The sequence below is a fragment of the Manis javanica genome, chromosome 6, assembly GCF_040802235.1.
Source record: "Manis javanica isolate MJ-LG chromosome 6, MJ_LKY, whole genome shotgun sequence".
NCBI classification, from domain to species: Eukaryota; Metazoa; Chordata; class Mammalia; order Pholidota; family Manidae; genus Manis; species Manis javanica.
Genome location: NC_133161.1, coordinates 127,582,513 through 127,609,502, shown reverse-complemented (window position 1 = coordinate 127,609,502; position 26,990 = coordinate 127,582,513). Strand labels below are relative to the sequence as shown.

General features: G+C 37.5%; 1 protein-coding gene across 1 annotated transcript; it reads right to left on the bottom strand.

Moving 5' to 3' along the window:
• Positions 1 to 25,126: 25,126 nt before the first annotated feature.
• LOC140850165 (olfactory receptor 4P4-like) lies at positions 25,127 to 26,044 on the bottom strand. The gene has a single exon (XM_073239937.1). The coding sequence runs from the start codon at positions 26,042 to 26,044 to the stop codon at positions 25,127 to 25,129; it is 918 nt and encodes a 305-aa protein (XP_073096038.1).
• Positions 26,045 to 26,990: the final 946 nt, after the last annotated feature.

Below are 26,990 nucleotides of genomic sequence, written 5' to 3'. Positions count from 1 at the left end.
GCTTCTATTGGGTAATGTATCTACAGCACTGCTTTTCTTGTTTCTCACAGGATTACAGTAAAAACAACCTTAGTTTAAAACTTAATTATTGGAGGCGGAGCCAGGATGGCAGCGTGAGTAGAGCAGCGGACCTCTCCTCCCAAAACCACATAAAATTATGAAAATATAACAAAGAAAACTCTTCCTAAAATAGAGACCAGAGGACACAGGACAACATCCAGACCACATACACACCTGCGAGAACCCAGTGCCTCATGAAGGGGGTAAGATACAAGCCCGGGCCCGGCGGGACCCGAGCACCCCTCCTCCCGGCTCCTGGTGGGTGGAAAGAAACTGGAGTGGGTTTTTTTTTTTGACGAGTGCTTTTTGAAAGCCTTAAAGGGACAGGGAACCCAATACCAGGGAAACAGTGCAGCAAGACCAGTGAGTGGGTGCCTGAGACCGGTGCCTGAGGACAAAGAAAATTGTGCGTTTTTTCCTTTTTTTTTTTTTCTCTTTCATTTTTGCTGTTGTTGTTTTGGTTTGGAGAGTGCTTTTTGGAAGTCTTAAAGGGACAGGAGAGGACACTTAGCCCAGAGGCAGGGAATCTGGGGATCTCTGGGCACTCTAACCCCTGGGCAATAGGGAGGACAGAGGCCCATTACAGAGATAAATAGCCTCACGGTCACTCCCCATCCAACAGGGCTCCACCATTTTGGAGGAGCAGCCCCAGCCAGGACACACCCACAGCAACAGCGGAGATAAACTCCATAGCAAACGGGCAGGTGGCAAAAGCCCTGTCTGCGCACAGCTGCCAAGCATGAGCCACCAGAGGTCGCTATTCTCCCAGGAGAGGAAAGACACAAACCAACAAGAAGGGAAGCTCTTCCAGCTGTCACTCATACCAGCTCTGCAAACTATCTCTATCACCATGAAAAGGCAAAACTACAGGCAGACAAAGATCACAGAGACAACACCTGAGAAGGAGACAGGCCTAACCAGTCTTCCTGAAAAAGAATTCAAAATAAAAATCATGAACATGCTGACGGAGATGCAGAGAAAAATGCAAGAGCATTGGGATAAGATGCAGAGAAAAATGCAAGAGCAATGGGATGAAGTCCAGAGGGAGATCACACATGTCAGGAAGGAGATCACAGAACTGAAACAAACCCTGGAAGGATTTATAAACACAATGGATAATATGCAAGAGGCCATTGAAGGAATAGAAACCAGAGAACAGTAATGTATAGAAGCTGACATATAGAGATATAAATGGAACTCCAGGAATGAAACAACACTAAGAGAATTATGTGACCAATCCAAAATGAATAATATTCGTATTATATGGGTACCAGAAGAAGAAGAAAGAGGAAAAGGGATAGACAGTCTCTTTGAAGAAATAATTGCTGAAAACTTCCCCAAACTGGGGGAGGAAATAATCGAACAGACCACGGAATTAAACAGAACCCCCAACAGAAAGGATACAAGGAGGACAACACCAAGACACATAATAATTAAAATGGCAAGGATCAAGGACAAGGAAAGAGTTTTAAAGGCAGCTAGAGAGAAAAAGGTCACCTATAAAGGAAAACCCATCAGCCTAACATCAGACTTATCAACAGAAACCGTACAGACCAGAAGAGAATGGCATGATATATTTAATGCAATAAAACAGAAGGGCCTTGAAACAAGGATAATGTATCCAGCATGACTATCATTTAAATATGATGGCTGGATTAAGCAATTCCCAGAGAAGCAAAAGCTGAGGGAATTTGCTTCCCGCAAACCACCTCTACAGGGCATCCTACAGGGAATGCTCTAGATGGGAGCACTCCTAAAAAGAGCACAGAACAAAACACACAACAGACGAAAAATGGAGGAGGAGGAATGAGAAGGGAGAGAAGAAAAGAATCTCCAGACAGTGTATATAACACCTCAATAAGCGAGCTAAGTTAGGCAGTAAGATACTAAAGAAGCTAACCTTGAACCTTTCATAAGTACGAATCTAAAGCCTGCAATGGGAATTAGTACATATCACTCAATAGTCATCCTAAATGTAAATGGACTTTATGCACCAACCAAAAGACACAGAGTAATAGAATGGATAAAAAAGCAAGACCCATCTATATACTGCTTACAAGAAACTCATCTCAAAGCCAAAGACAAGCACAGACTAAAAGTCAAAGGATGGAAAAACATATTTCAGGCAAACAACAGTGAGAAGAAAGCAGGGATTGCAGTACTAATATCAGATAAAATAGACTTCAAACAAAAGAAAGTAACAAGAGATAAAGAAGGACACTACATAGTGATAAAGGGCCCAGTCCAACAAGAGGATATAACCATTCTAAATATATGTGCACCCAACACAGGAACACCAGCGTTTGTGAAACAAATACTAACAGAACTAACGAGGGAAATAGACTGCAATGCATTCATCTTAGGAGACTTCAAACACCATTCACCCCAAAGGATAGATCCACCAGGCAGAAAATAAGTAAGGACACACAGGCATTGAACAACACACTGGAACAGATGGACCTAACAGACATCTATAGAACTCTACATCCAAAAACAACAGGATATACATTCTTCTCAAGTGCACGTGGAACATTCTCCAGAATAGACCACATACTAGCTCACAAAAAGAGCCTCAGTAAATTCCAAAATATTGAAATTCTACCAACCAATTCTTCAGACCACAAAGGTATAAAAGCAGAAATAAATTCTACAAAGAAAACAAACAGGCTCACAAACACATGGAGGCTTAACAACATGCTTCTAAACAATCAATGGATCAATGAACAAATCAAAATAGACATCAAGAAATATATAGAAACAAATGACAACAACAACATAAAGCCCCAACTTCTGTGGAATGCAGCGAAAGCAGTCTTAAGAGGAAAGTATATAGCGATCCAGGCACACTTGAAGAAGGAAGAACAAATCCCAGATGAATAGTCTAACATTACAATTATTAAAACTGGAAAAAAAAGAACAAATGAGGCCTAAAGTCAGCAGAAGGAGGGACATAATAAAGATCAGAGAAGAAATAAACAAAATTGAGAAGAATAAAACAATAGCAAAAATCAACGAAACCAAGAGCTGGTTCTTTGAGAAAATAAACAAAATAGATAAGCCTCTAGCCCAACTTATTAAGAGAAAAAGAGAGTCAACACAAATCAACAGAATCAGAAATGAGAATGGAAAAATCACGACAGACTCCCAGAAATACAAAGAATTATTAAAGACTACTATGAAAACCTATATGCCAACAAGCTGGAAAACCTAGAAGAAATGGACAACTTCCTAGAAAAATACAACCTCCCAAGACTGACCAAGGAAGAAACACAAAAGTTAAACAAACCAATTACAAGCAAAGAAATTGAAACGGTAATCAAAAAACTACCCAAGAACAAAACCCCGGGGCCGGACGGATTTACCTCGGAATTTTATCAGACACACAGAGAAGACATAATACCCATTCTCCTTAAAGTGTTCCACAAAATAGAAGAAGAGGGAATACTCCCAAACTCATTCTATGAGGCCAACATCACCCTAATACCAAAACCAGGCAAAGACCCCACCAAAAAAGAAAATTACAGACCAATATCCCTGATGAATGTAGATGCAAAAATACTCAATAAAATATTAGCAAACAGAATTCAACAGTATATCAAAAGGATCATACACCATGACCAAGTGGGGTTCATCCCAGGGATGCAAGGATGGTACAACATTTGAAAATCCATCAACATCATCCACCACATCAACAAAAAGAAAGACAAAAACCACATGATCATCTCCATAGATGCTGAAAAAGCATTTGACAAAATTCAACTTCCATTCATGTTAAAAACTCTCAGAAAAATGGGACAGGAGGGAAAGTACCTCAGCATAATAAAGGCCATATATGATAAAACCACAGCCAGCATTATAGTGAACAGTGAGAAGCTGAAAGCATTTCCTGTGAGATCGGGAACCAGACAGGGATGACCACTCTCCCCACTGTTATTTAACATAGTACTAGAGGTCCTACGCACGGCAATCAGACAAAACAAAGAAATACAAGGAATTCAGATTGGTAAAGAAGAAGTGAAACTGTCACTATTTGCAGATGATATGATATTGTACATAAAAAACCCTAAAGACTCCACTCCAAAACTACTAGAACTGATATCAGAATACAGCAAAGTTGCAGGATACAAAATTAATACACAGAAATCTGTAGCTTTCCTATACACTAATAATGAACCAATAGAAAGAGAAATCAGGAAAACAATTCCCTTCACCATTGCATCAAAAAGAATAAAATACCTAGGAATAAACCTAACAAAAGAAGTGAAAGATTTATACTCTGAAAACTACAAGTAACTCTTAAGAGAAATTAAAGGGGACACTAACAAATGGAAACTCATCCCATGCTCATGGCTAGGAAGAATTAATATCGTCAAAATGGCCATCCTGCCTAAAGCAATATACAGATTTGATGCAATCCCTCTCAAATTACCAGCAACATTCTTCAATGAATTGGAACAAATAATTCAAAAATTCATATGGAAACACCAAAGACCCCAAATAACCAAAGCAATAATGAAAAAGAAGAATAAAGTAGGGGGGATCTAAGTCCCCAACTTCAAGCTCTACTACAAAGCCATAGTAATCAAGACAATCTCGTTCTGGCACAAGAACAGAGCCACAGACCAATGGAACAGATTAGAGACTCCAGAAATTAACCCAAACATATATGGTCAATTAATATTTGATAAAGGAGCCATGGACATACAATGGCAAAATGACAGTCTCTTCAACAGATGGTGCTGGCAAAACTGGACAGCTACATGTAGGAGAATGAAACTGGACCATTGTCTAACCCCATATACAAAGGTAAACTCAAAATGGATCAAAGACCTGAATGTAAGTCATGAAACCATTAAACTCTTGGAAAAAAACATAGGCAAAAACCTCTTAGACATAAACATGAGTGACCTCTTCTTGAACATATCTCCCCGGGCAAGGAAAACAACAGCAAAAATGAGCATGTGGGACTACATAAAGCTGAAAAGCTTCCGTACAGCGAAAGACACCATCAATAGAACAAAAAGGAACCCTACAGTATGGGAGAATATATTTGAAAATGACAGATCCGATAAAGGCTTGACGTCCAGAATATATAAAGAGCTCCCACACCTCAACAAACAAAAAACAAGTAATCCAATTAAAAAATAGGCAGAGGAACTGAACAGACAGTTCTCTAAAAAAGAAATACAGGTGGCCAAGAGACACCTGAAAAGATGCTCCACATCGCTAATTATCAGAGAAATGCAAATTAAAACTACAATGAGGTATCACCTCACACCAGTAAGGATAGCTGCCATCCAAAAGACAAACAACAACAAATGTTGGCGAGGCTGTGGAGAAAGGGGAACCCTCCTACACTGCTGGTGGGAATGTAAATTAGTTCAACCATTGTGGAAAGCAGTATGGAGGTTCATCAAAATGCTCAAAACAGACCTACCATTTGACCCAGGAATTCCACTCCTAGGAATTTACCCTAAGAACTCAGCAATCAAGTTTGAGAAAGACAGATGCACCCCTATGTTTATCGCAGCACTATTTACAATAGGCAAGGATTAGAAGCAACCTAAATGTCCATCGGTAGATGAATGGATAAAGAAGATGTGGTACATATACACAATGGAATACTACTCAGCCATAAGAAGAGGGAACATCCTACCATTTGCAGCAACATGGATGGTGCTGGAGACTATTATGCTCAGTCAAATAAGCCACCAAGCGGAGAAAGAGAAATACCAAATGATTTCACTCATCTGTGGAGTATAAGAACAAAGGAAAAACTGAAGGAACAAAACAGCCGCAGAATTACAGAACCCTAAAATGGACTAACAGGTACCAAAGGGAAAGGAACTGGGGTGGATGATTGGGCAGGGAGGGATAAGGATGGGGGAAGAAGAAAGTGGCTATTAAGATTAGCATACATGGGGGGGAGGGAGAAAGGTGAGGGTGGACTGTACAACACAGAGAGGACAAGTAGTGATTCTACAACATTTTGCTATGCTGATGGACAGTGACTGTAATGTGGTTTCTAGGGGGGACCTGGTATAGGGGAGAGCATAGTAAACATAATATTCTTCATGTAAGAGTAGATTAAAGATTTAAAAAAAAGAAAGAAAGAAAAGGGGAATTACTACTTTATAGGATAAAACTATTGGTAAATCAGAGATTAACACATGCTTTAAATATACTTAATTTTGATCACTTAAAGGGTGTCAGATGATCAGCTATGGAGGTACTCTTTTCTGATAATATGCCTTTCTCTTAATAAAAAAAAAAAAAGCAGCTCCTGTGTGATGACCTCCAATGTGTTCTACACAGTGGTATAGAGGGCATGTCAAAGTGTGGCCAAAGGGTCTGTTTGTTTTTATATGCAGAAGATCAAGACCTAGCCTGGCTACCCAGAAAATGAACTAAGATACGATATGAGGAGGAGCTTCCGGCACCAGCACTCTCTGGAGGACTTGTGCCTGGGGATGATCATCAAAAAGCTTCCACAGGGATCTGGGCGATGCTGCGGTTGTGGCTGTGTCCATCCCACCATTTCTGGACTTGCCATTGGAATGAGGAGGGAGATGTCTAGGCTGGCCTGTGCATACAGTGAGACAACGAATTTGACTGGATCTGTACTGTTGGAACTCAGTCAGGAGTTGGGAGGGGTGCAAGTTGTAGCGCTCCAAAATCTTACGACTACAGACTATCTACGGTTAAAAGAACATATGGGATGTGAACAGATCCCAGAAATGGGTTGCTTTAATTTGTCTCATTTCTCTCAGACTGTTCAAGTACAGTTGGACAATATCCATCATATCATAGACAAATTTTCACAAATGCCTAGGGTGCCTAACTGGTTTTCTTGGCTTCATTGGAGATGGCTGGTAATTATAGATTTGCTTATTTTATGTCACCATATTCCTATTATGTTAATATGTGTGCGCAAGTTAGTTAGTAGTTTAAAACCTATACATACTTAAGTTACTCTACAAGAAGATATGTCAAAGAAATAATCAATCCTCCCATGTTTTCTTCCATATGCTACCTCTATAGCTTTTCTTTTTCCTTTCGCATTACAACCCTTAATTAGAAGTCGTGCCTCATATCGAATTTACTGAGTATCATAATTCCTCCAGGTGGTAAAGAGAACCTCAAGACAAGTACTGGGCATAGAAACCACAGGGCATAAATCTGCAAAGAAGTAAAAAGCTAACCTTTTCAAACAATATGGCTTCTGTCTCACTTACCAACTTTACATCTCACTGTATGGCCCCAGAAGATGACTGGTTAGCCAGAGACGGGTAAGATTCCTCAAGGGAGGAACAACCTAAGACAGGCACAGTCGCAGGGGGGCCATTAGGTGAGAAATTGGGAAACAACAGTGGTGAAGTTTAGAACCTCAACCCCCTGTTTTGAGAGAAAGATTCTGCATCCAAGGATGTTTTATTGCCCTTGTCTAGCTCGGATTAGCACATAGTCTGCAGGCACACACCTGATCATCTTCAATTGCTCTCTTACAACACTAAACTATGTTTTCTACCTTTATCTTGCATCTACCTACCACTTTAGCAGTTTATTAAAAATAAAAATAATAAAATAATAAAGGGAGAAATGTGGGATCCACATATAAATAAAGTATAAAAATCAAATGAGTATTCATATTTGACCTGATTGTTTGTAGTTCTTAATGCGTGATCAAAACCGAAAGTTTCTGTGATGAATGCCCTTGTGCTGTTCACCATGTAAGAACTTATTCACTATGTAAGAATTCGTTCACCATGTAAGATCTTGTTCGATATGCTTCAGAAGATTGGAGACTGAAGGGAACTAGGCTTGAGATGGATTAATGATTGTGCATTGAGCATTGACCCCCCTATACAGAATTTTATTGTTGTTAACAACCATTTGATCAATAAATATGAGAGATGCCCTCTCAAGAAAAAAACAAACAAAAATAAAACAATTATTGGTTCAGTAATTTTTAAATAAATTGACACATGTTTATACATCATTGATGTCTTCTGTTTTTTATATTAAATTGGAGGTATTCTATAAGCAAAATTAAACTTAATGGTAATTAAGAGATATATAAGCTTTTTTCTGTCTTAGCTTTTGAATTATTATTTATTTAAGAGTTAGTATCATTTCTTTATAGGAAATATATATCTAAAACTCAAAAATTTTTGTTTATATTCAGCTATATTACATCCAAGTTACATACTTAAATTAATTTAAGATTTAAGTATATTTAACAATGGTTATTTCATGATGGTTAGACTATAGAGATTTTCATTTTCCAATTTATATTCTTCATTTTCTAAAAATTTTGCCTTGTACAAAGTTATTTTCAAGAAAAGGAAATACTTTGTAAATAAAAGTATATTTTACATTACTAATAATTATGATTTATATTTATTTGAAAATGTCTTTATAAATATGATTGCCCACCTATCCTTTAAATGTAGTTTAAAATATATTAGAATTATACCCACTACAACCAGGAAGCCTACTCTCATTTTTATAGGAAACTAAGACCAGGAATTCACACTAATAATCATTCACCCCTAAGTGAAAATTTATTGAAAGACAAAAGTGCACTGATCTTTATCACGTTTCTTTTTCTTGAATCATTGATCAGACCTGCAAATTTTGTTAGAATTTGCTAAGTAAATAGGAATATTTCAATTCTTGGTGTCAGTAATGCCAAAGGTCTTGCAATGTCAGATGAACGAGTAAAGACAGAAGATTTCAAAACATTACACAATTACGAATATTGTTTTCATAAGACTGTGATTCTGGGTCTGAGGAGAAGAAACAATATGAAGACGAACATAAATATTTCTCCATTTGTTTTCTACTCATCTACTTTTTCAAAATAGGTAAGTTTTTAGAAAAGTTATTTTAATTACATTTTAGCAGGCAATCAATTGTGTTTGCCAAGGTTGGAAATACACAGAAAATAGGCTTCCCCAATTTCACAAGGCAGTAAAAATGATGCTTTGCCACTTTGAGCAATCATTTTCTCCCTTACTTTCTTAAAAATCTGCCCACACAACTGGCATGATTCCTTAGAAGAATTTGTCTTCATATTGTGTTAAATAGAAGCACTTATACTTGCTTGCCAGGTAATCATCTGGTAAAGGCACTCTGTCGGTAGACAAAAGACCTAGCTTTTTCTCCAATTCTCTTGTTCAGTTGCTCATTCCTTAGGATTTCAGGCTCCCACCCATACAGTAAAGGAGTTGATTAGATAATCTCTGAAGGTCTCTCCAGATTCTGAGAGTGTGAGTATCTTAATTCTCCATCAATTTGGAGAAAGCACTGGTCTGCCTGCACCCTGCCTTGCTCACTGGATACACTGAGACTATGGACACTATGGTACCAGCAATTTCATTAGCATTTCTGTGCCTCAGTTTCCTTCTCTGTAAAACTGAAATAATCACAATACCTCCCAATAGGGTGATATTTTTAATTAAAAGTTAATAAATATGAATTTCTTAGAACAGCACCTGGATAGCATTACACATCCAGTAATTGTTAGCCAGCTTCTACAATTACTAAAAGATGAATGGTCTAGAGAAAATGCAGACACCAGGTCAGGAGTTATATCTTGTATTAGCCATCTCTTCACACTATTGGAAATATCTGAAACTTTGGACATAGACCCTAGTTCAAACATAGATACTTAATTGCAAGATTCTTCCCCTCCTTGAACACTTTTTCTCTACTTAGATGAAATGAACACTGTGGCGCCTAATCTACAGGATTACAGTGAAATTCAAATAAATTTACACATATAAACTCAATGCTCAAAAATATACTAGCTCCCCTGTGTCTTTGGAATCCCCCCAGTGTTTATAAACTTTGGAGGTACCAAAGATATTCAAGTAGTAGTAGATCCTAGGAATTAAGAAGACAAGTTCTGGAGCTACACAGAAGGAGATAGAATCCAGCTCCAGAATTAACTCTACAGCATAAATCTAGGGCAAAATAAATACACAATTCCTTCATTTATACAATGAGTAATAATATAATTAAGTCTGAGGTCTGTTGTTAACTATTTAATGGATCATTTATGTAGAAGTTTAAGACAGAACCTGGTATATTAAGATTAAAAATTTAATAAATATATTTCATCATCGATATTATACATTTATGTCCTATCAGTGGGCATAAATATAAATTTAAAATGCCATGTCATTTAATTACTCCTATTATAAAGAGATTATTAAAAATACATAATATTTCAATATGAATAAGTAAAGGCAGGTAAATAAAACACAGCATAATTTCCCTGCCATGAACCAGCTATTCTATTTTACCTACAAACTGGGGTTTCTCGCTTCCAGGAAACGTTCTCTCATTAAACAAAATCTTTCCCTCCTTGGCAGGGTTAAACTGACCTTCTCCCCACAAACCTGCAGGTAAACTTCTTGCTCATTCCAGTCATTTAATGCTTTTGTTTTCTTTCCTTTGGACCTTTGGATGAACCCTACCTAAATTAGATGGATGTTCATATCCCCCTTTCATTTAAGAAAAACAAATCATTTATTAAACTAAGAAAAAAGAAACATACTCCATAGATATTACATACTCTAGTAGGCCAATTAAAAATTTTGCATTACATGATTGCTTCTTCATCATTTTGAAATTGTACTGGTTTTTGCTTTATGATCATTTTTATATCTAGTTCCTTCACTGAAATTCTGTCCCTTGACCTGCTGGCCCAGGACATCCTTCTTCCTTTCCAACTTTTCTTCATCATAGAATATAGGGGCTAATGATATGATCAAATTTGTGAAATTTTATAATAAAGCAAAACAAATAAATCTAGTAATATTTTGATAGATATGGCACTGATAACTCAAATAGCTCTTGCACAATCTAAAGTCCATCCTACATAGTGGTTTATTATAGATGGAAGGCAACACAGAAGCTTTCCTGAAATAGTAAAAATATCATTTTTAAAGATTCTGGATTTTTTTATTAGATAGATTGGATAATTATTATAATTAGAATGATTCAAATATACTTTTTAAGGAAAATGGCTAGTACAATTATGAACTGGGTTTAACTTACCAGCTGCTTAACTCACCAGATTTTTTTGCAAGCTGAGGCTTCAAACCTAAGATAAAGTCAAAATTTTTAAAAATCACATTACTTTGCAATAATAACTCTCAAATTGCCCAAAGTCTCATGAGAGAACTCTTAAGGTATCCATCAATAAAAATGCATTTGGTAAATTGAACCAAGCTTGGTAAATTTTGTAAATTTGAGTTTTTTAGCAAATTAATTTTCTATTCTTAAAAAGAAAAAGGCATTGTCTCTCTGACATTTACCTTTGTCTGTAGAAAAACATTATATATATATATACATGTAGTTTAAATATGCTGGCATTTAAAATGAATGCTGAGAAACATGTTATATAGAATAGCTCTCAATGTCTCTGAGGGTTTAGAAATTTCCCATCAGTATACTTTGTTAAAGATGTAAACCATAGCTTAAATTTCTCCCTAATAGTTATACCAAATCCAATAATTGTATTTCCCTACTGCATCAGGATCCAAAGCATTGAGATTAGACTTGGGACATAGGGACTATAGGGAAATGTTGTACCTAACGTTCCTATGTCAGGACACGGCAGAAGCAGGCGGCTGAGGGAAGCTACGTAGATACTTGTAAGCACAGAATGTGGGCCAAGAATTTAATATTTAAATTTTCCCAGAAAAACAAGCATATTAGGGTATTGGAATTTCTAACTGATGCCTAGAAAACACTCCTTGTTAATACACTTGTTCTTCCAGGAAGTTCATCTGTTCCCAGATGTTTCCTTGCCAGGCGTGCAGGTAGCTTAGAAATTTATCTCTGATTCCAGACTCCTTTCTAAAAATATATAATTTTTTATGATATATATATATTATAGAAAATAGAGAAAACTATAACAATAAATAAAATAGTCTCATCAATTCATTCATTTCAAAAATATTTATTGTCACCTACATCTAAAAATTGTGAATTGGATGAAAGTAGTATAGCAAATTCACATGGTGGACAACACAGTCTCAGCCCTCAATGAGGAAAGAGACTACAGGAGGAGAAAATAATAAACATGAGAACAAACAAATGTAAAATCACAAATAGTATATTCAAAAGAAAATTTCAGAAATTCAAAAGAAATTCCAGGGCTGCTAGTCTTTTTCATTTTAACTTATGGAAGCTTGATTAAGTAGCATACCTTTGACTTTTATTATGTTATACAGATATTGTTACTTGGTGGTCTCTTGAATATGTTTAAATAATTCTATAAGACAATTGTATTTGTTCATCTTTTTTTTTAACCTTAAACAATATCATCTTTTTATTTGTTCTAAAGCTGGAATCATGTGACTCAATCATTTTTTTAAATTTAATTTATTATCTGCTTGGAAAATTGTCAGATCTTTTCATTTATCACTGAAATTGTTGTAAACAGCTGGTGTCTATGAATGGGTCTATTCTTACAGTTTTTTTTTAAATTTCAGCAACACATTAAGGCTTTTATCTGCATGGTAAGATTTTTAATTTTCATGTTTATTCCCATTTCAGAAAGCTACCTTTAATGGAAATTTATTATAATCTATTTGTTTCAGAATGGAATGATAGGAAAACTTATGATTCTTATAGTTATCTCAATTTCTTTACCTGAAATATTAATTATAATCTCCCTATGTGATTTTTAACTCTTTTTCGTTTTCTTCTCCATTTTCAGCTCCAAGAGAGCTTCTCAAGTTTTCAGCACTTGATTGTTAGCATTTAAAATTTTATTTTAATGCCATTTAAGATATTTTTAATTTTTCTATTTAATTTTGTTTTCCCCATAGTTTTTAATCAACCATTTCTGTTTTCACATCCATTTTCTTTTGAATATCAATTTGTTCTCCATAAAACTTTTTGTTTCATTTTTGTAGACATCCTTTTGCAACGTATTGAAAATAGAAAACTTTTCCTTCTTGTTCCTATAGGAAATAATTTTCAGAGTTCTAGGCTTTCTCTATGATAGAGATTATTTTGGATAATATTTTCTTTTTCTTCTGCAATATTGTTTCACTGTCTTTTATTTTTTTCTTATTCTTGTTGGAATTAATTAAATGATCTTCAGCTCCAGTGTTTGCCATCTGACAGGTATTGGCATTGTCCTTCACGACATCCCATATCCTCCCTGACCTATAGCAGTAATGTGTGATGCACAGCTCCTTGGCCATGTGACTCTGTCTACCTGGCTTTCATGATGGAGTTTTGACTGAGACATTTGTCTCCCTCTGGACTCCTGAGTCCAAGCATGCTCATATTCTAATTGTTTATTTCTCTTTGTTTCATGTCAGTTCAGATAAAGAATTTACTCAGCTTCTTTGGCTGTATCCAAAATCACCCACACAATGTGTCTGAAAATGTGTTCAGAGCTAATATTCCTTGAATGATTGCTGTGTGCCAGCCAGTACTCTAAATTGCTACTCATTTAATACTTGGGCTAGTTTCATGGTTCGGTACTATTATTATTCCATTTTTACAGTTGAGAGGATTGAAGCAGAGATGTTGAAAAACTTTCCCAGAGTTTCCTAGTCAGTGGAAAATTTTCCTGGTGAATTTTTATTTATGTTTATATTCTCCACAAGTATTTAATACATCTAATATAAAGACAATACTAAACTTTGAGCTTTACGGATAGGAAATATATCAGTTAATGTCACCCATAACTTTTTTTTGATTATTTGACTTTTTATTATTGAATTGTAAGAGTTTTTATACATTCTAGATACATATCCTTTTTTAGATTCGTGATTTGCAAATATATCCTTCCAGTCTCTGGATTGTCTTTACCATTTCTTCATGGTATCCACTGAAACACAAAAGTGCTTGTTATTGTTATTTGCTTTTTAACTTGTTCAGTCACTGTCTGGATCATTTCAGTGATGTCATTTTCTTTCCCGCAGGCTTGCTCAGGCCCACAGCCATCCTAGGATGGCAGTGATTTTGGTAAGACCTCTCTTCTCTTCTCTTAATTGCACTCAGATAGCTAGCATCACCAATCGCTGCCTGTTGCTGAGTTGATTTCAACAGTGTTCTGAAGCATAAACTGCTCTGTAAACCATTCCAGTCAAATCATGGGTTTTGAAAAGAATTGTATCTGAGGTCAGTGTTTGATGCTTGGTTTAATCCCAGGAGGATTCCTCTCAGCTGACTCACTTTCCAGTTCTGTCCTGTCAGCTCCTGGTTTACCATTTAACCTGCATCTCGAATCTCGTCCGAATTGCCTTTCACCACATTCTCCAGTGTTTCTGAGTGTGCCTCTAGGTTTGACTTCTTCCATGCTTTGTTGCAGATGACAGTGCCACCTTACTCTCTTACAGCTCCTGAAGCCCAGGTCAGTTTCACTGGGCCAAAACCTGGATTTTCTCAGGGCTGTGCTTTCTCTGGAGGCTCTGGAAGATAGTGTGTTTCCTGTTGTTCCAACCTTCAGAGCAGTATCTTCTGGCTCATGATCTCTTCTTCTCTTTTCAAATACATGGGTGTAGCATCTTCTCTCTCGTCTCTGCTTCCCTTTGCTTCACATGACTTTTCTCTGTGTCGAATCTTCAACTTCACTTTTGTCAGGCAGGAGAGTTGTGATTGCATTTAGGGCCCACCCAGACAATCTACCCCCATCTAAATATGGTTATTTTAATCATGTCTACAAAGTCACTTTTTGCCATATGAGTTAATTTTAACAGGTTCCAGAGATTAGGTCATAGATATATTTTGGAGAGACTGCTACTCAGCCTATCATAGTAAGTATCCTGCCATCCAGTCTCCAAGAAGACTAATTTTTAAAAAGGGAAGCAGAGAAAATGGTCTCTTGTGTTCTATAAGGGAGAAATCCTTATTTTTGCATTCTTTTTCAACAGAGTGAACCCACCACTTGTGTAGTTATCTTTTACATCTGGTTTTCATCACATTGCTCTGCTGGGGCTGCTGGTCATGGAGGATCAACAAGTTTTGGAACTAGGAAGTCCAAGATCAAGTTTTCAACAGAGACCATGTCTAATGAGGGCTCTGCTTCCTGGTTCAGGATGGCCATCTTCTTGCTGTGTCCTCACATGGTGGAAGGACAGCCATAACTTTTAAAAAATTGACCAATATCTACAGTGGTTTGGTGAAGCCATTATTTTAGAGGCTAATATTTTGCTAATAATTAAATGAGAAAGACATTGCTTCTTTGAGACAACTTTATCCATCTATGAAATGGGTTAGGTTGTGATCCTATAAAATCTTTAAAAAATGGTAAAATACCTAGAAATAATAAGAAAATTGGTAAGGTAGCTAGAACTAATATATGTATACATTTACAAATAAATTTGAATAAAAGAGAGTCAGGCCAAAAGGGACAAAACTATATGACCTTAATTAAAGTAATTAAGTAAACACTGACAGAATCATATACCAAGTTTTAGATGAGCAGATGTCATAAAAATAACAATTTCCTGAATTAACATGTAAATATAATTTAATTTTTAATAAAAATTGTAAGATATTTTCTTTTTTTCACTTTTAATAAAATGATCCTAATGTTTATGCAGAAGAATAAGTGCCCAGAGGAAAAAAAAAAACATGTGTGCATTAGTTGAGATTGCCCTCAATCATATTTAGTAGAAAATATTTAGGAACTTAAGCAAATAACTTTTTAATGTAATAATAAGTCCATAAAAGCAAAGTTTATGAGAGCATAGGTAGGATTTAAAACAATTATTAAATTGATTTTGTGTATAGATGCTAATACAGTTGTAGACCCATGATCCTTCTAGACCCTTGCTCTACCATGTTTTTCATGAAGCATTTGCCCTTAAGGTTACAAAACGGCTGCTATATTTATACTTGCATGTCCATGTTTCAGGAAAGAAGAAAGAAGAGGAAAAAGAAGAAAAATACTTAACAGGAAGCAAAACTTTTCCAGAATTACCCAGTGAATTCCCAGTTTGGTTTCATTGGTGACAGCTCTGATAGGTGCTAACCTAGAAATTGCCATTACAAATAATCTCAGGGTTCTGAGAATAATGAAAAGGAAAGAGATTTAGGTAGAATTCTGACAACATTTGAACATATGCAAAATTAGAATCCTGAAGGAGTTCTTTGCTTTCTCAGGTATTAGCTTAATAAGGAACTGATTTTGGAATGGGCAATTAATATTTTGGAAGAGGCAATTAATATTCTGAAACCTAGAAATATTTATGAATATATATATAAAGAATGTAATACTTTCTGAATATATAAAGACAGAATGTAATATATATATAAAGAATATGTAATCGTAATATATAAATGTTGTATATTTATTTATATAATACATACATAGTACTATCAATATGCCCTGCCCCCCTCTTTAGGTTATATTCTCTGTCATTAGGGATTTTTCTTAATACATTTATTCAGCATTTACTCACTCAACAAAAACTTATTGATTATTTATTATAGCCAGTCATTATTCTAAACAGTGAAAAAAACACAGATATCCCTGCCTAATTGAGACAGTCACTAAATAAGGTAAATACATCAGATGTGTAATAGGTTAGATACTATAAGTCTAAAGATAAAATAAAGCAATAATGAGGGATAAAAAGAATTGGGTGTGAATGTGAATATGTGCGGAAATTGTATCTAGGTTGACCAGGAAAGAATTCCCTGAGAATTAAATGAAAGAAGTAACAGTTTATTTTGTGTGGGGTAAATGGAGGTATCTGAGTATGACTCCCCCCTGGCCCTAATAGCACCCATTGGTAAGAGCCTGTTTGCACATCAGTGAGGTGTTTACTGGGGACAGAGCAGCTGGTCAGTCACTGGGAGTACCAGCTGAGGGGAGGGGAGGAGAGGAACCACCCATTCTCTCCTCCCCTCAGGTCCTGGCGTATGAGTGGTCAGGTGCCCATTAGTCACCAGAGACCTGCCCGTGGAGTCCCTCCTGGTGTGGGGGCAGGGGAAGTGGAGGGCCCCGGGGGTGCGTGGGAGCCTTGGAGTCTGAGCACGGGGGCACAGCACCTGGAGAATGAGAAGGGAGTCCTGCTGGGAGAACGAGGAGAGGACAGATGCTCGTGGAGGGGAGCCTGGGTGGACAAGAGAACTGAGACCTACTGCAGTGAGAACAAGACCCCTTTTAAGCCCCAACTCATTGCCTTTGCCTTTGTGTGGTTTCATCAGAATCATAAGGAACTTGCCCTGGGCAGGGAAACGCCTCCTCCCAGAGCAACATTTTGTTAAACAATAAATTTTAAAGGAAGATATAATTGTTATTTTCATACAAATAATGAACACATCAAAGATTTTATCTTACTTAGTATTTAATGCAGAAGTCAGACAAGAACAAAATGTCCCGCACACGTGCAGTGTGTTAAGGAGGGCTGAAGTGAATCAGTAAGCAGATGAAAACTAGCACGACATCCGCAGGCCTCAGGCCAGTAGATTCTTAGGGCACCGTTTGTATTCCTATGGGCAGGCGTTCTGCACATTGCGACGTGTTCTGTGAGTTAATTTCTGTATCCATAGCGTTGTAAAATATCCTGGTCAAAGACAATGAAAGGCAGTTAGCCTGAATGGAAGAACTAGTAAAGACACTCACCAAATTGCAAAGAATTTCATTATTTTTCACCACAGCTTTATACTGTTATCGATGGTCCAGCTGGAGAGAAAAAAATTGCTGATGCCTAGAAAGACAGGAGAATCAATAAAGTGATGTTAAGTGAAGTTCTAGAGAAGACAAGATAAGAAGTTTTATTTTTCAACAATACAAGTCTGGAGCTGGAGGATGAAGCTCTTTTAAGCAGAGGCAAACTCCATGGCGTTGCTGGTCTTCTTACCAAACGCTACCACTTGAGCGCATTGTGTTTCCTTGGTCCTTGTCTGTGTCTTCTTGAAGAAAGGAATTCAGTCAAGACACAGAACAATCTTGAGCGGCAGGAGTTTATTAAGTGAACCAAAAGTACACTCCTGAGAAGGGGTCAGACAGTTGTCTGGAAACCAGAAGCAGCCCTGCTGTTGGGATTAGGGTTAGGGTTGGTTTCTTAAATGGTGGGAAGTCCCTCCCTGCATGTTACATCATTTTATCGACATGTTGATTGACAGCTCTAGGTTATATAACCTTTCGATTGTGCAGGCGCTTACCCTTAAGTACCTAAGTGAAACCTACGGGGTGGAGAAGGAGCACAACCACAATGCAAATTTATTGTAATTATGGTAGAATGATAATGAACCCTGAGGTAGCTCCAATCATTTTCTAGGGCTTAGTGTGCCTGCAGTCAACCTGTGTTGGTGGTCCAGAAGCCCTACTGGGCTTTTTACACCCTGTTTGGCCCTGATAAGGCAGGAGACTGAACCACAAACAGGAGGGGTTTGGGTGTGTTCTGTCATCTGGTTACAAGGGAGTAGATGGACGGGGGAGGACCTCATCCAGGACAGGGTGGGGCCTGCTGCTGTCTGCCTAGCTACCTGACACAAGCCCCTGCTTATTGTACACCAGAGGGTGATCTTTCACCTTCCTGCTCTAATGTTGTTCTCTGACATGTACACTGTGCAACCCTTACTCAGCAGTCTTGGGATAACTATCAAGAATTACACAAAAAACTACAAGGAAGGTATGTTAGGATATTTTTTAAGAATTTCTAGCACATGATAGTTTCAGTTTTGTTTGGTGGGTATTTTAAACTGAGTCACAACACTATATTATTTTTCTATTTATATCTTTGTTTCAGGAAAACTTAATGATACTAACCCATCTTTATTGAATATATCTTTTATAGTTGCCTGAGAAAAATATATGCAATTATTTCATATCAGTAGAATTTTTATTTATTTATTTCTTTTATTTTGGTATCATTAATCTACAATTACATGAAGGACATTATGTTTACTAGGCTCTTCCCTTCATCAAGTCGCCCCCACATCCCTGTTCACAGTCACTGTCCATCAACATAGTAAGATGCTGTAATATCACTACTTGTCACCAAGTCACTGTCCTTCAACATAGTAAGATGCTGTAGAATCACTACTTGTCTTCTCTGTGTTGCACAGCCCTCCCCATGCCCCCCAACACTATACATGCTAATTGTAATGCCCCCTTTCTTTTCTTCCTGTCCTTATCCCTCCCTTCCCACCCATTCTCCCCAGTCCCTTTCCCTTTGGTAACTATTAGTCCATTCTTGGGTTCTGTGCTTCTGCTGCTGTTTTTTCCCTTCAGTTTTCTTTTGTTCTTATACTCCACATAGGAGTGGGATAATTTGGTACTTGTCTTTCTCCACCTGGCTTATTTCACTGAGCATAATACCCTCTAGCTCCATCCATGTTGTTGCTAAAGGTAGGATTTGTTTTTTTCTTAGGGCTGCATAATATTCCATTGTGTATATGTACCACCTCTTCTTTATCCAATCATCTACTGATGGACATTTAGGTTGCTTCCATATCTTGGCTATTGTAAATAGTGCAGCAATAAACATAGGGGTGCATCTGTCTTTTTCAAACTTGAGTGCTGCGTTCTTAGGGTAAATTCCTAGAAGTGGAATTCCTGGGTCAAATGGTAAGTCTATTTTGAGCATTATGAGGAAGCTCCCTACTGCATTCCATAATGGTTGAACTAATTTACATTCCTCCCAGCAGTGTAGGAGGGTTCCCCTTTCTTCACAACCTTGCCAACATTTGTTGTTGGCTGTCTTTTGGATGGTAGCCATCCTAACTGGTGTGAGGTGATATCTCATTGTGGTTTTAATTTTCATTTCTCTGATGACAAGAGATGTGGTGCATCCTTTCATGTGTCTGTTGGCCATCTGAATTTCTTCTTTAGAGAACTGTCTTTTCAGGTCCTCTGCCCATTTTTTAAAGGGATTATTTGCTTTTTGTTTCTTGAGGTGTGTGAGCTCTTCATATATTTTTGATGTCCACCCTTTATCAGATCTGTCATTTTTGAATATATTCTCCCATACTGTAGGATACTTTTTTGTTCTGTTGATGGTGTCCTTTGCTGTACAGAAGCTTTTCAGCTTGATACAGTCCCATTTGTTCATTTTTGCATTTGTTTCCTTGCCAGGGGAGATATGTTCAAGAAGAGGTCACTCATGTTTATGTCTAAGATATTTTTCTCTACGTTTTTTTCTAAGAGTTTTATGGTTTAATGACTTACATTCAAGTCTTTGATCCATTTTGAATTTACATTTGTGTATGGGGTTAGACAGTGATCCAGTTTCATTCTCTTACATGTAGTTGTGCAGTTTTTCCAGCACCATCTGTTGAAGAGACTGTCATTTCCCCATTGTATGTCCATGGCCCCTTTATTGAATATTAGTTGACGATATATGTTTGGGTTAATGTTTGGAGTCTCTATTCTATTCCATTGGTCTGTGGCTCTTTTCTTGTGCCAGTACCAAATTGTCTTGATTACTGTGGATTTGTAGTAGAGCTTGAAGTTGGGGAGTGAGATTCCCCCCACTTTACTCTTTCTTCTCAGGATTGCTTTAGCTATTCAGGGTCTTCGCTGTTTCCAAATAAATTTTTGAACTATTTGTTCCAGTTAATTGAAGAATACTGTTGGTAGTTTGATAGGGATTGCATCGAATCTGTATATTGCTTTGGGCAGGATGGCCATTTTGATGACATTAATTCTTCCTAGCCAAGAGCATGGAATGAGTTTCCATTTGTTAGTGACCTCTTTAATTTATCTTAAGAGTGTCTTTTAGTTTTCAGAGTATAGGTCTTTCACTTCCTTGGTTAGGTTTATTCTTAGGTATTTTATTCTTTTTGATGCTATTGTGAATGGAATTGTCTTCCTGATTTATCTTTCTATTAGTTTATTGTTAGTGTATAGGAAATCCACAGATTTCTATGTATTAATTTTGTATCCTGCAACTTTGCTGAATTCTGATATTAGCTCTAGTAGTTTTGGAGTGGAGTCTTTAGGGTTTTTTACGTGCAATATGATATCATCTGCAAATAGTGACAGTTTAACTTCTTCTTTACCAATTTGAATTCCTTGTATTTCTTTCTTTTGTCTAATTGCCATGACTAGGACCTCCAGTACTATGTTGAATAACAGTGGGGATAGTGGGCATCCCTGTCCTGTTCCCGATCGCAGAGGAAAAGCTTTCAGCTTTTCATTGTTCAGTATGATGTTGGCTGTGGGTTTATCATATATGGCCTTTATTATGTTGAGGTACTTGCCCTCTATACCCATTTTGTTGAGAGTTTTTATCATGAATGGATGTTGAATTTTATCAAATGCTTTTTCATGATCTATGTAGATGATCATGTGGTTTTTGTCCTTTTTGTTGATGTGGTGGATGATGTTGATGGATTTTCGAATGTTTTACCATCCTTGCATCCCTGGGATGAATCGCACTTGGTCATGGTGTATGATCCTCTTGATGTATTTTTGAATACGGTTTGCTAATATTTTATTGAGTATTTTTGCATCTAACCTCATCAGGAATATTGGTCTGGTTTTCTTTTTTGGTTGGGTTTTTGCCTGTTTTTGGTATTAGGATGATGTTGGCTTCATAGAATGAGTTTGGGAATATTCCCTTCTCTTCTACTTTTTGGAAAAATTTAAGGAGAATGGGTATTATGTCTTCCCTGTATGTCTGATAAAATTCCAAGGTAAATTTATCTGGCCCGGGTGTTTTGTTCTTTCGTAGTTTTTTGATTACCGCTTTGATTTCTTTGCTGGTAATTGGTCTGTTTTGATTTTCTGTTTCTTTCTGGGTCAGTCTTGGAAGGTTGTATTTTTCTAGGAAGTTATCCATTTCTCCTAGGTTTTCCAGCTTGTTAGCATATAGGTTTTCACAGTACTCTCTAATAATTCTTTGTATTTCTGTTGGGTCCATTGTGATTTTTCCTTTCTCATTTCTGATTCTGTTGATGTGTGTTGACTCTCTTTTCCTCTTAATAAGTCTGCCTAGAGGCTAATCTATTTTGTTTCTGTTCTCGAAGAACCAGCTCTTGGTTTTGTAGATTTTTGCCATTGTTTTATTCTTCTCAATTTTATTTATTTCTTCTTTGATCTTTATTATGTTCCTCCTTCTGCTGTCCTTAGGTCTCATTTGTTCTTTTTCCAATTTCCATAATTGTGACCTTAGACCATTCATTTGGGATTGTTCATCCTTCTTTAAATATGCCTGGATTGCTATATACTTTCCTCTTAAGACTGCTTTTGCTGTATCCCATAGTAGATGGGGCTTTGTGTTGTTGTTGTCGTTTTTTTCCATATATTGCTGGATCTCCATTTTGATTTGGTCATCGATCCATTGATTATTTAGGAGCATGTTGTTAAGCCTCCATGTGTTTGTGAGCCTTTTTGCCTTCTTTGTACAGTTTATTTCTAGTTTTATGCCTTTGTGGTCTGAAAAGTTGGTTGGTAGGATTTCAATCTCTGGAATTTACTGAGGCTCTTTTTGTGGCCTAGTATGTGGTCTATTCTGGAGAATGTTCCATGTGCACTTGAGAAGAATGTGTATCCTGTTGCTTTTGGATGTAGAGTTTTGTAGATATCTATTAGGTCCATCTGTTCTAGTGTGTTGTTCAGTGCCTCTGTGTCCTTATTTTCTGTCTGGTGGATCTGTCCTTTGGAGTGAGTGGTGTGTTGAAGTCTCCCAGAATGAATGCATTGCATTCTATTTCCTCCTCTATTTCTGTTAGTATTTGTTTCACATATGTTGGTGCTTCTGTATTGGGAGCATATATATTTATATTGGTTATATCCTCTTGTTGGACTAAGCCCTTTATCATTATGTAATGTTCTTCTTTATCTTTTGTTACTTTCTTTATTTTGAAGTCTGTTTTGTCTGATACTAGTATTGCAACACCTGCTTTTTTCTCTCTGTTGTTTGCATGAAATATCTTTTTCCATCTCTTGACTTTAAGTCTGTGCATGTCTTTGGGTTGGAGGTGAGTCTCTTGTAAGCAGCATATAGATGGATCTTGCTTTTTTATCCATTCTATTACTCTGTATCTTTTGATTGGTGCATTCAGTCCATTTACATTTAGGGTGATTATTGAAAGGTATGTACTTATTGCCATTGCAGGCTTTAAGTTTGTGGTTACCAAAGGTTCAGGGTTAGCTTCTTTACTATCTTAGTGTCTGACTTAACTCGCTTATTGAGCTATTATAAACACGGTCTGATGATTCTTTATTTCTCTCCCTTCTTATTCCTCCTCCTCCTCCCTTCTTCAAATGTTGGGTGTTTTGTTCTGTGCTGTTTTTAGGAGTGCTCCCATCTAGAGCAGTCCCTGTAAGATGCCCTGTAGAGATGGTTTGTGGGAGGCAAATTCCTTCAATTTTGCTTGTCTGAGAATTGTTTAATCCCTCCTTCATATTTAAATGATATTCGTGCTGGATACAGTAGTCTTGTTTTGAGGCCCTTCTGTTTCATTGCATTAAGTATATCATGCCATTCTCTTCTGGCCTGTAGGGTTTCTATTGAGAAGTCTGATGATAGTCTGATGGGTTTTCCTTTGTAGGTAACCTTTTTTTTCTCTCTGGCTGCCTTTAATACTTTGTCCTTGTCTTTGATCTTTGCCATTTTAATTATTATGTGTCTTGGTGTTGCCCTCCTTGGATCCCTTGTCATGGGAGTTCTCTGTACCTCTGTGATCTGAAAGGCCATTTCTTCCCCTAGTTTGGGGAAGTTTTCAGCAATTATTTCTTCAAAGACACTTTCTATCCCTTTTTCTCTCTTCTTCTTCTGGTTCCCCTATAATTTCGATATTGTTCGGTTCCAATTGGTCACTCAGCTCTCTTAGAATTCTTTCATTCCTGGAGATCCTTTTATCTCTCTCTGCATCAGCTTCTCTGCGTTCCTGTTCTCTGTTTTCTAATCCACTAATTGTCTCTTGCATATCGTCCATTTTGTTTTGAAGTCCTTCCAGAGCTTGTCTTATTTCTATATTCTCCTTCCTTAGTTCTTGCATATTTCTCTGCAAGTCCATCAGCATGGTTATGACTTTTGTTTAGAATTCTTTTTCAGGAAGACTGGTTAAATCTATCTCCCCAGGTTCTTTCTCAGGGGAAGATGTAGCAGATGCTGAAGCTGTCTGGGTTAGTCTTGTCTGGATCAAATTTTTTTGCCTTTTCATGTTGATAGGTGCAGTAGAGTGCTATTGACACATCTATCAGCTTTCCACTTGGCTCCTGGCCTTTCTTTACTGGGACAACTGCGACCCCTAGTGGCTAGACTGGGTCTTTGTATCTTGTCCGGCTGGTATGGAGGTAGCTCGCTTGCTGAAGACATGGGCAGCCTCAGGCTGCTTCTCTGCTTTGGCAGGGCCCCGGACGGGTAATGGATGGGGGGCTGTTTGGCTGTTTGCCACCATGAGGGGTCTCGGAGCTGCCTCCCAGGGGTTAGTGTGCCCAGATTTCCCTGGAATTTCCAGCTGCTGGACTATGACCCTGGATGTTTCCGTCCAGCTCTGGCATCCCTGTCCCTTTAAGACTTTCAAAAAGCACTCGCTTTTCTTTGTCAAAGAGCATCGGCTTCGGGACCCGCTCAGAGATCTTGCTGTCCTCTTTCCCTAGATTCTAGCCCTCCATGCATGCACTGTGTCTGCGCTCTAGTGCAGATGGCTAGGGCTGGGTGTTTAGCAGTCCTGGGTTCCCTCTCCCTCCCCTTTCTGACTAATCTCCTCCCTCTGGGAGCTGGGGTAAGGGGCGCTTGGGTCCCGCCTGGCCGGGGCTTGTATCTTACCCCTTTCACCAGGAGCTGGGTTCTCGCAGGTGTGGATGTAGTCTGGCTGTTGTCCTGTGTCTTCTGGTCTCTCTTTCAGGATTAGTTGTATTTGTTGTATTTTCAGAAATATATATGATTTTGGGAGGAGATTCCCACTGTCCTACTCACACCGCCATCTTGGCTCCGGCTCCACATCAGTAGAATTTCTATTGAACTTTGAGTTCCTCCTCTGTCTTAATTAGGTAGTTAGTGAGTCCTAATAGCTAGTTATAAGAGATAGAGCATTATACATTTTTAAAGTTTGGGATAGAAAAGTCATATATTCCACAAGCTCTGTAGTGAAAATCAGTGATGTCTTTCTGTTTATTTCCTTACTTTGGTACACGGCACCACAGTGTCTTCATGGCGTTCTTCATCTCCATGTTCCTGAGTGTGTAAATCAGAGGGTTGAGCATAGGAGCAATGATGGTGTAGAAAAGAGCAAACACTCTGTCTTCTGGGAGAGTAATGGCTGGCCTAATATAAATAAAGAGTAAAGGAGCAAAAAGAAGGACCACCACAGTGATGTGGGAACTGCACGTAGAAAGAGCTTTGCGGCGATTCTCTGCAGAGTAGGACCTGACTGTATGCAGGATCACAGCATAGGATACCAGCAAGAACACAAAAGTCACCAGACCCATCACACCCGAATTGGCAATGACCAGGAGACCGATTCTCCTTGTGTCCATGCAGGCTAGTTTCAGCAAAGGATACACATCGCAGAAGTAGTGGTCTATCACATTGGGGCCAAAGTAGGGTAAAAAGATGGCAAGAATAAACTGACCAAAGGAATGGAGGAATCCTCCAGCACAGGAAGCGGCAATCAGGATGTCACACCTCTGCCTGCTCATGATGACTGTGTAGTGCAGGGGCTTGCAGATGGCCACGTAGCGGTCATAGGCCATCCCTGTGAGGATGAAGACCTCTATGCCCCCAAAGAAGTGCATGGTAAAGAGCTGTGTCATGCAGCCATTGTAGGAAATGGTCTTCTTTTCTGCCAGCAAGTCAGTGATTAATTTTGGGGTCACAGTAGAAGTGTAGCAAAGGTCTGAGAGTGAGAGGTAAGTCAGGAAGTAATACATAGGCTGGTTAATAAGTTGACTGCACATGATTGAAATCATGACAACCAGGTTTCCAATGAAAATCGCTATGTAACAAAATAAGAACAGTAAAAAACAGAGAACTTCCATCTCCTTTTTCTGAGAAAGTCCTAAAAGAATAAATTCTGTGATGTTATTCTTATTTCCCATGATCCAGGGAAGTTTGTAGCTGCCTGAAATTAGAAACATTGTGAATTTTTGTTATATATATTTTTAAATATGGTGATGCTTATCATCCCTTGAGTGTGAGGCAGATTAGAGTGAAAAGGGTTCAAATATTATATAAAGTAGAAATTTAATTTTTATTTAGGAAGGCTTTCCTGCTTTTCTTTTTATCATTTTCCTGTAAACATTACTGGTAAACTGCTTAGGTACCTGAAATGAAGACTAACATTATAAAATACAGTATATTTATATAACCATTCTATCAGCATCTATTATTGAACATAAGTAGTAATTCACCTCTATGGAATTACAGAAATGGTAATTTTAGAGTAACAAAAAAACTATCAGATATATTTTTGCTTTTCTCACTGTTTATTATTGAGAAAGATAAACACAGAAATGAAACACTGAGTGAAAATACAAAAAGTGAAAATACATGAAGTATATTATGTGGATAATAATGTTATACGTGAGGAATTACCTGCCATGTGTTCTATATAGAAAGGTAGTAAATAGAAAAATCAAAGTATGTGTTTGAAACCATAAGGCATTTATAGTTGGCCATAATCAGTTATATTTATGTTCTACTTAATTTATCAGTATACTTAATTTAGAACTGGATTACATTTTATAGTCAACCAAAAGGATAATAAAAGAAATATGATTATCTGTATTTTTCAAAATATTATCATCTCAAATGTATGTGACACTCATCAAGACATCTGAGGATAATAATGTAGGTTTTGCTTGCATCTTAGAGTCTCACATAACACCTTACCCACTTGCATAAACCAGCTTTTTTCTAATCTATTTACACAGACTGTTCAACTCTTTTTAATCCGTCATACTTAAACGGATGCTCCTTTCAGTTTCCACATTACTGGCACTGTATCTTCATTTTTTTTCTCTCTTTCATTCCCATTATTTAACT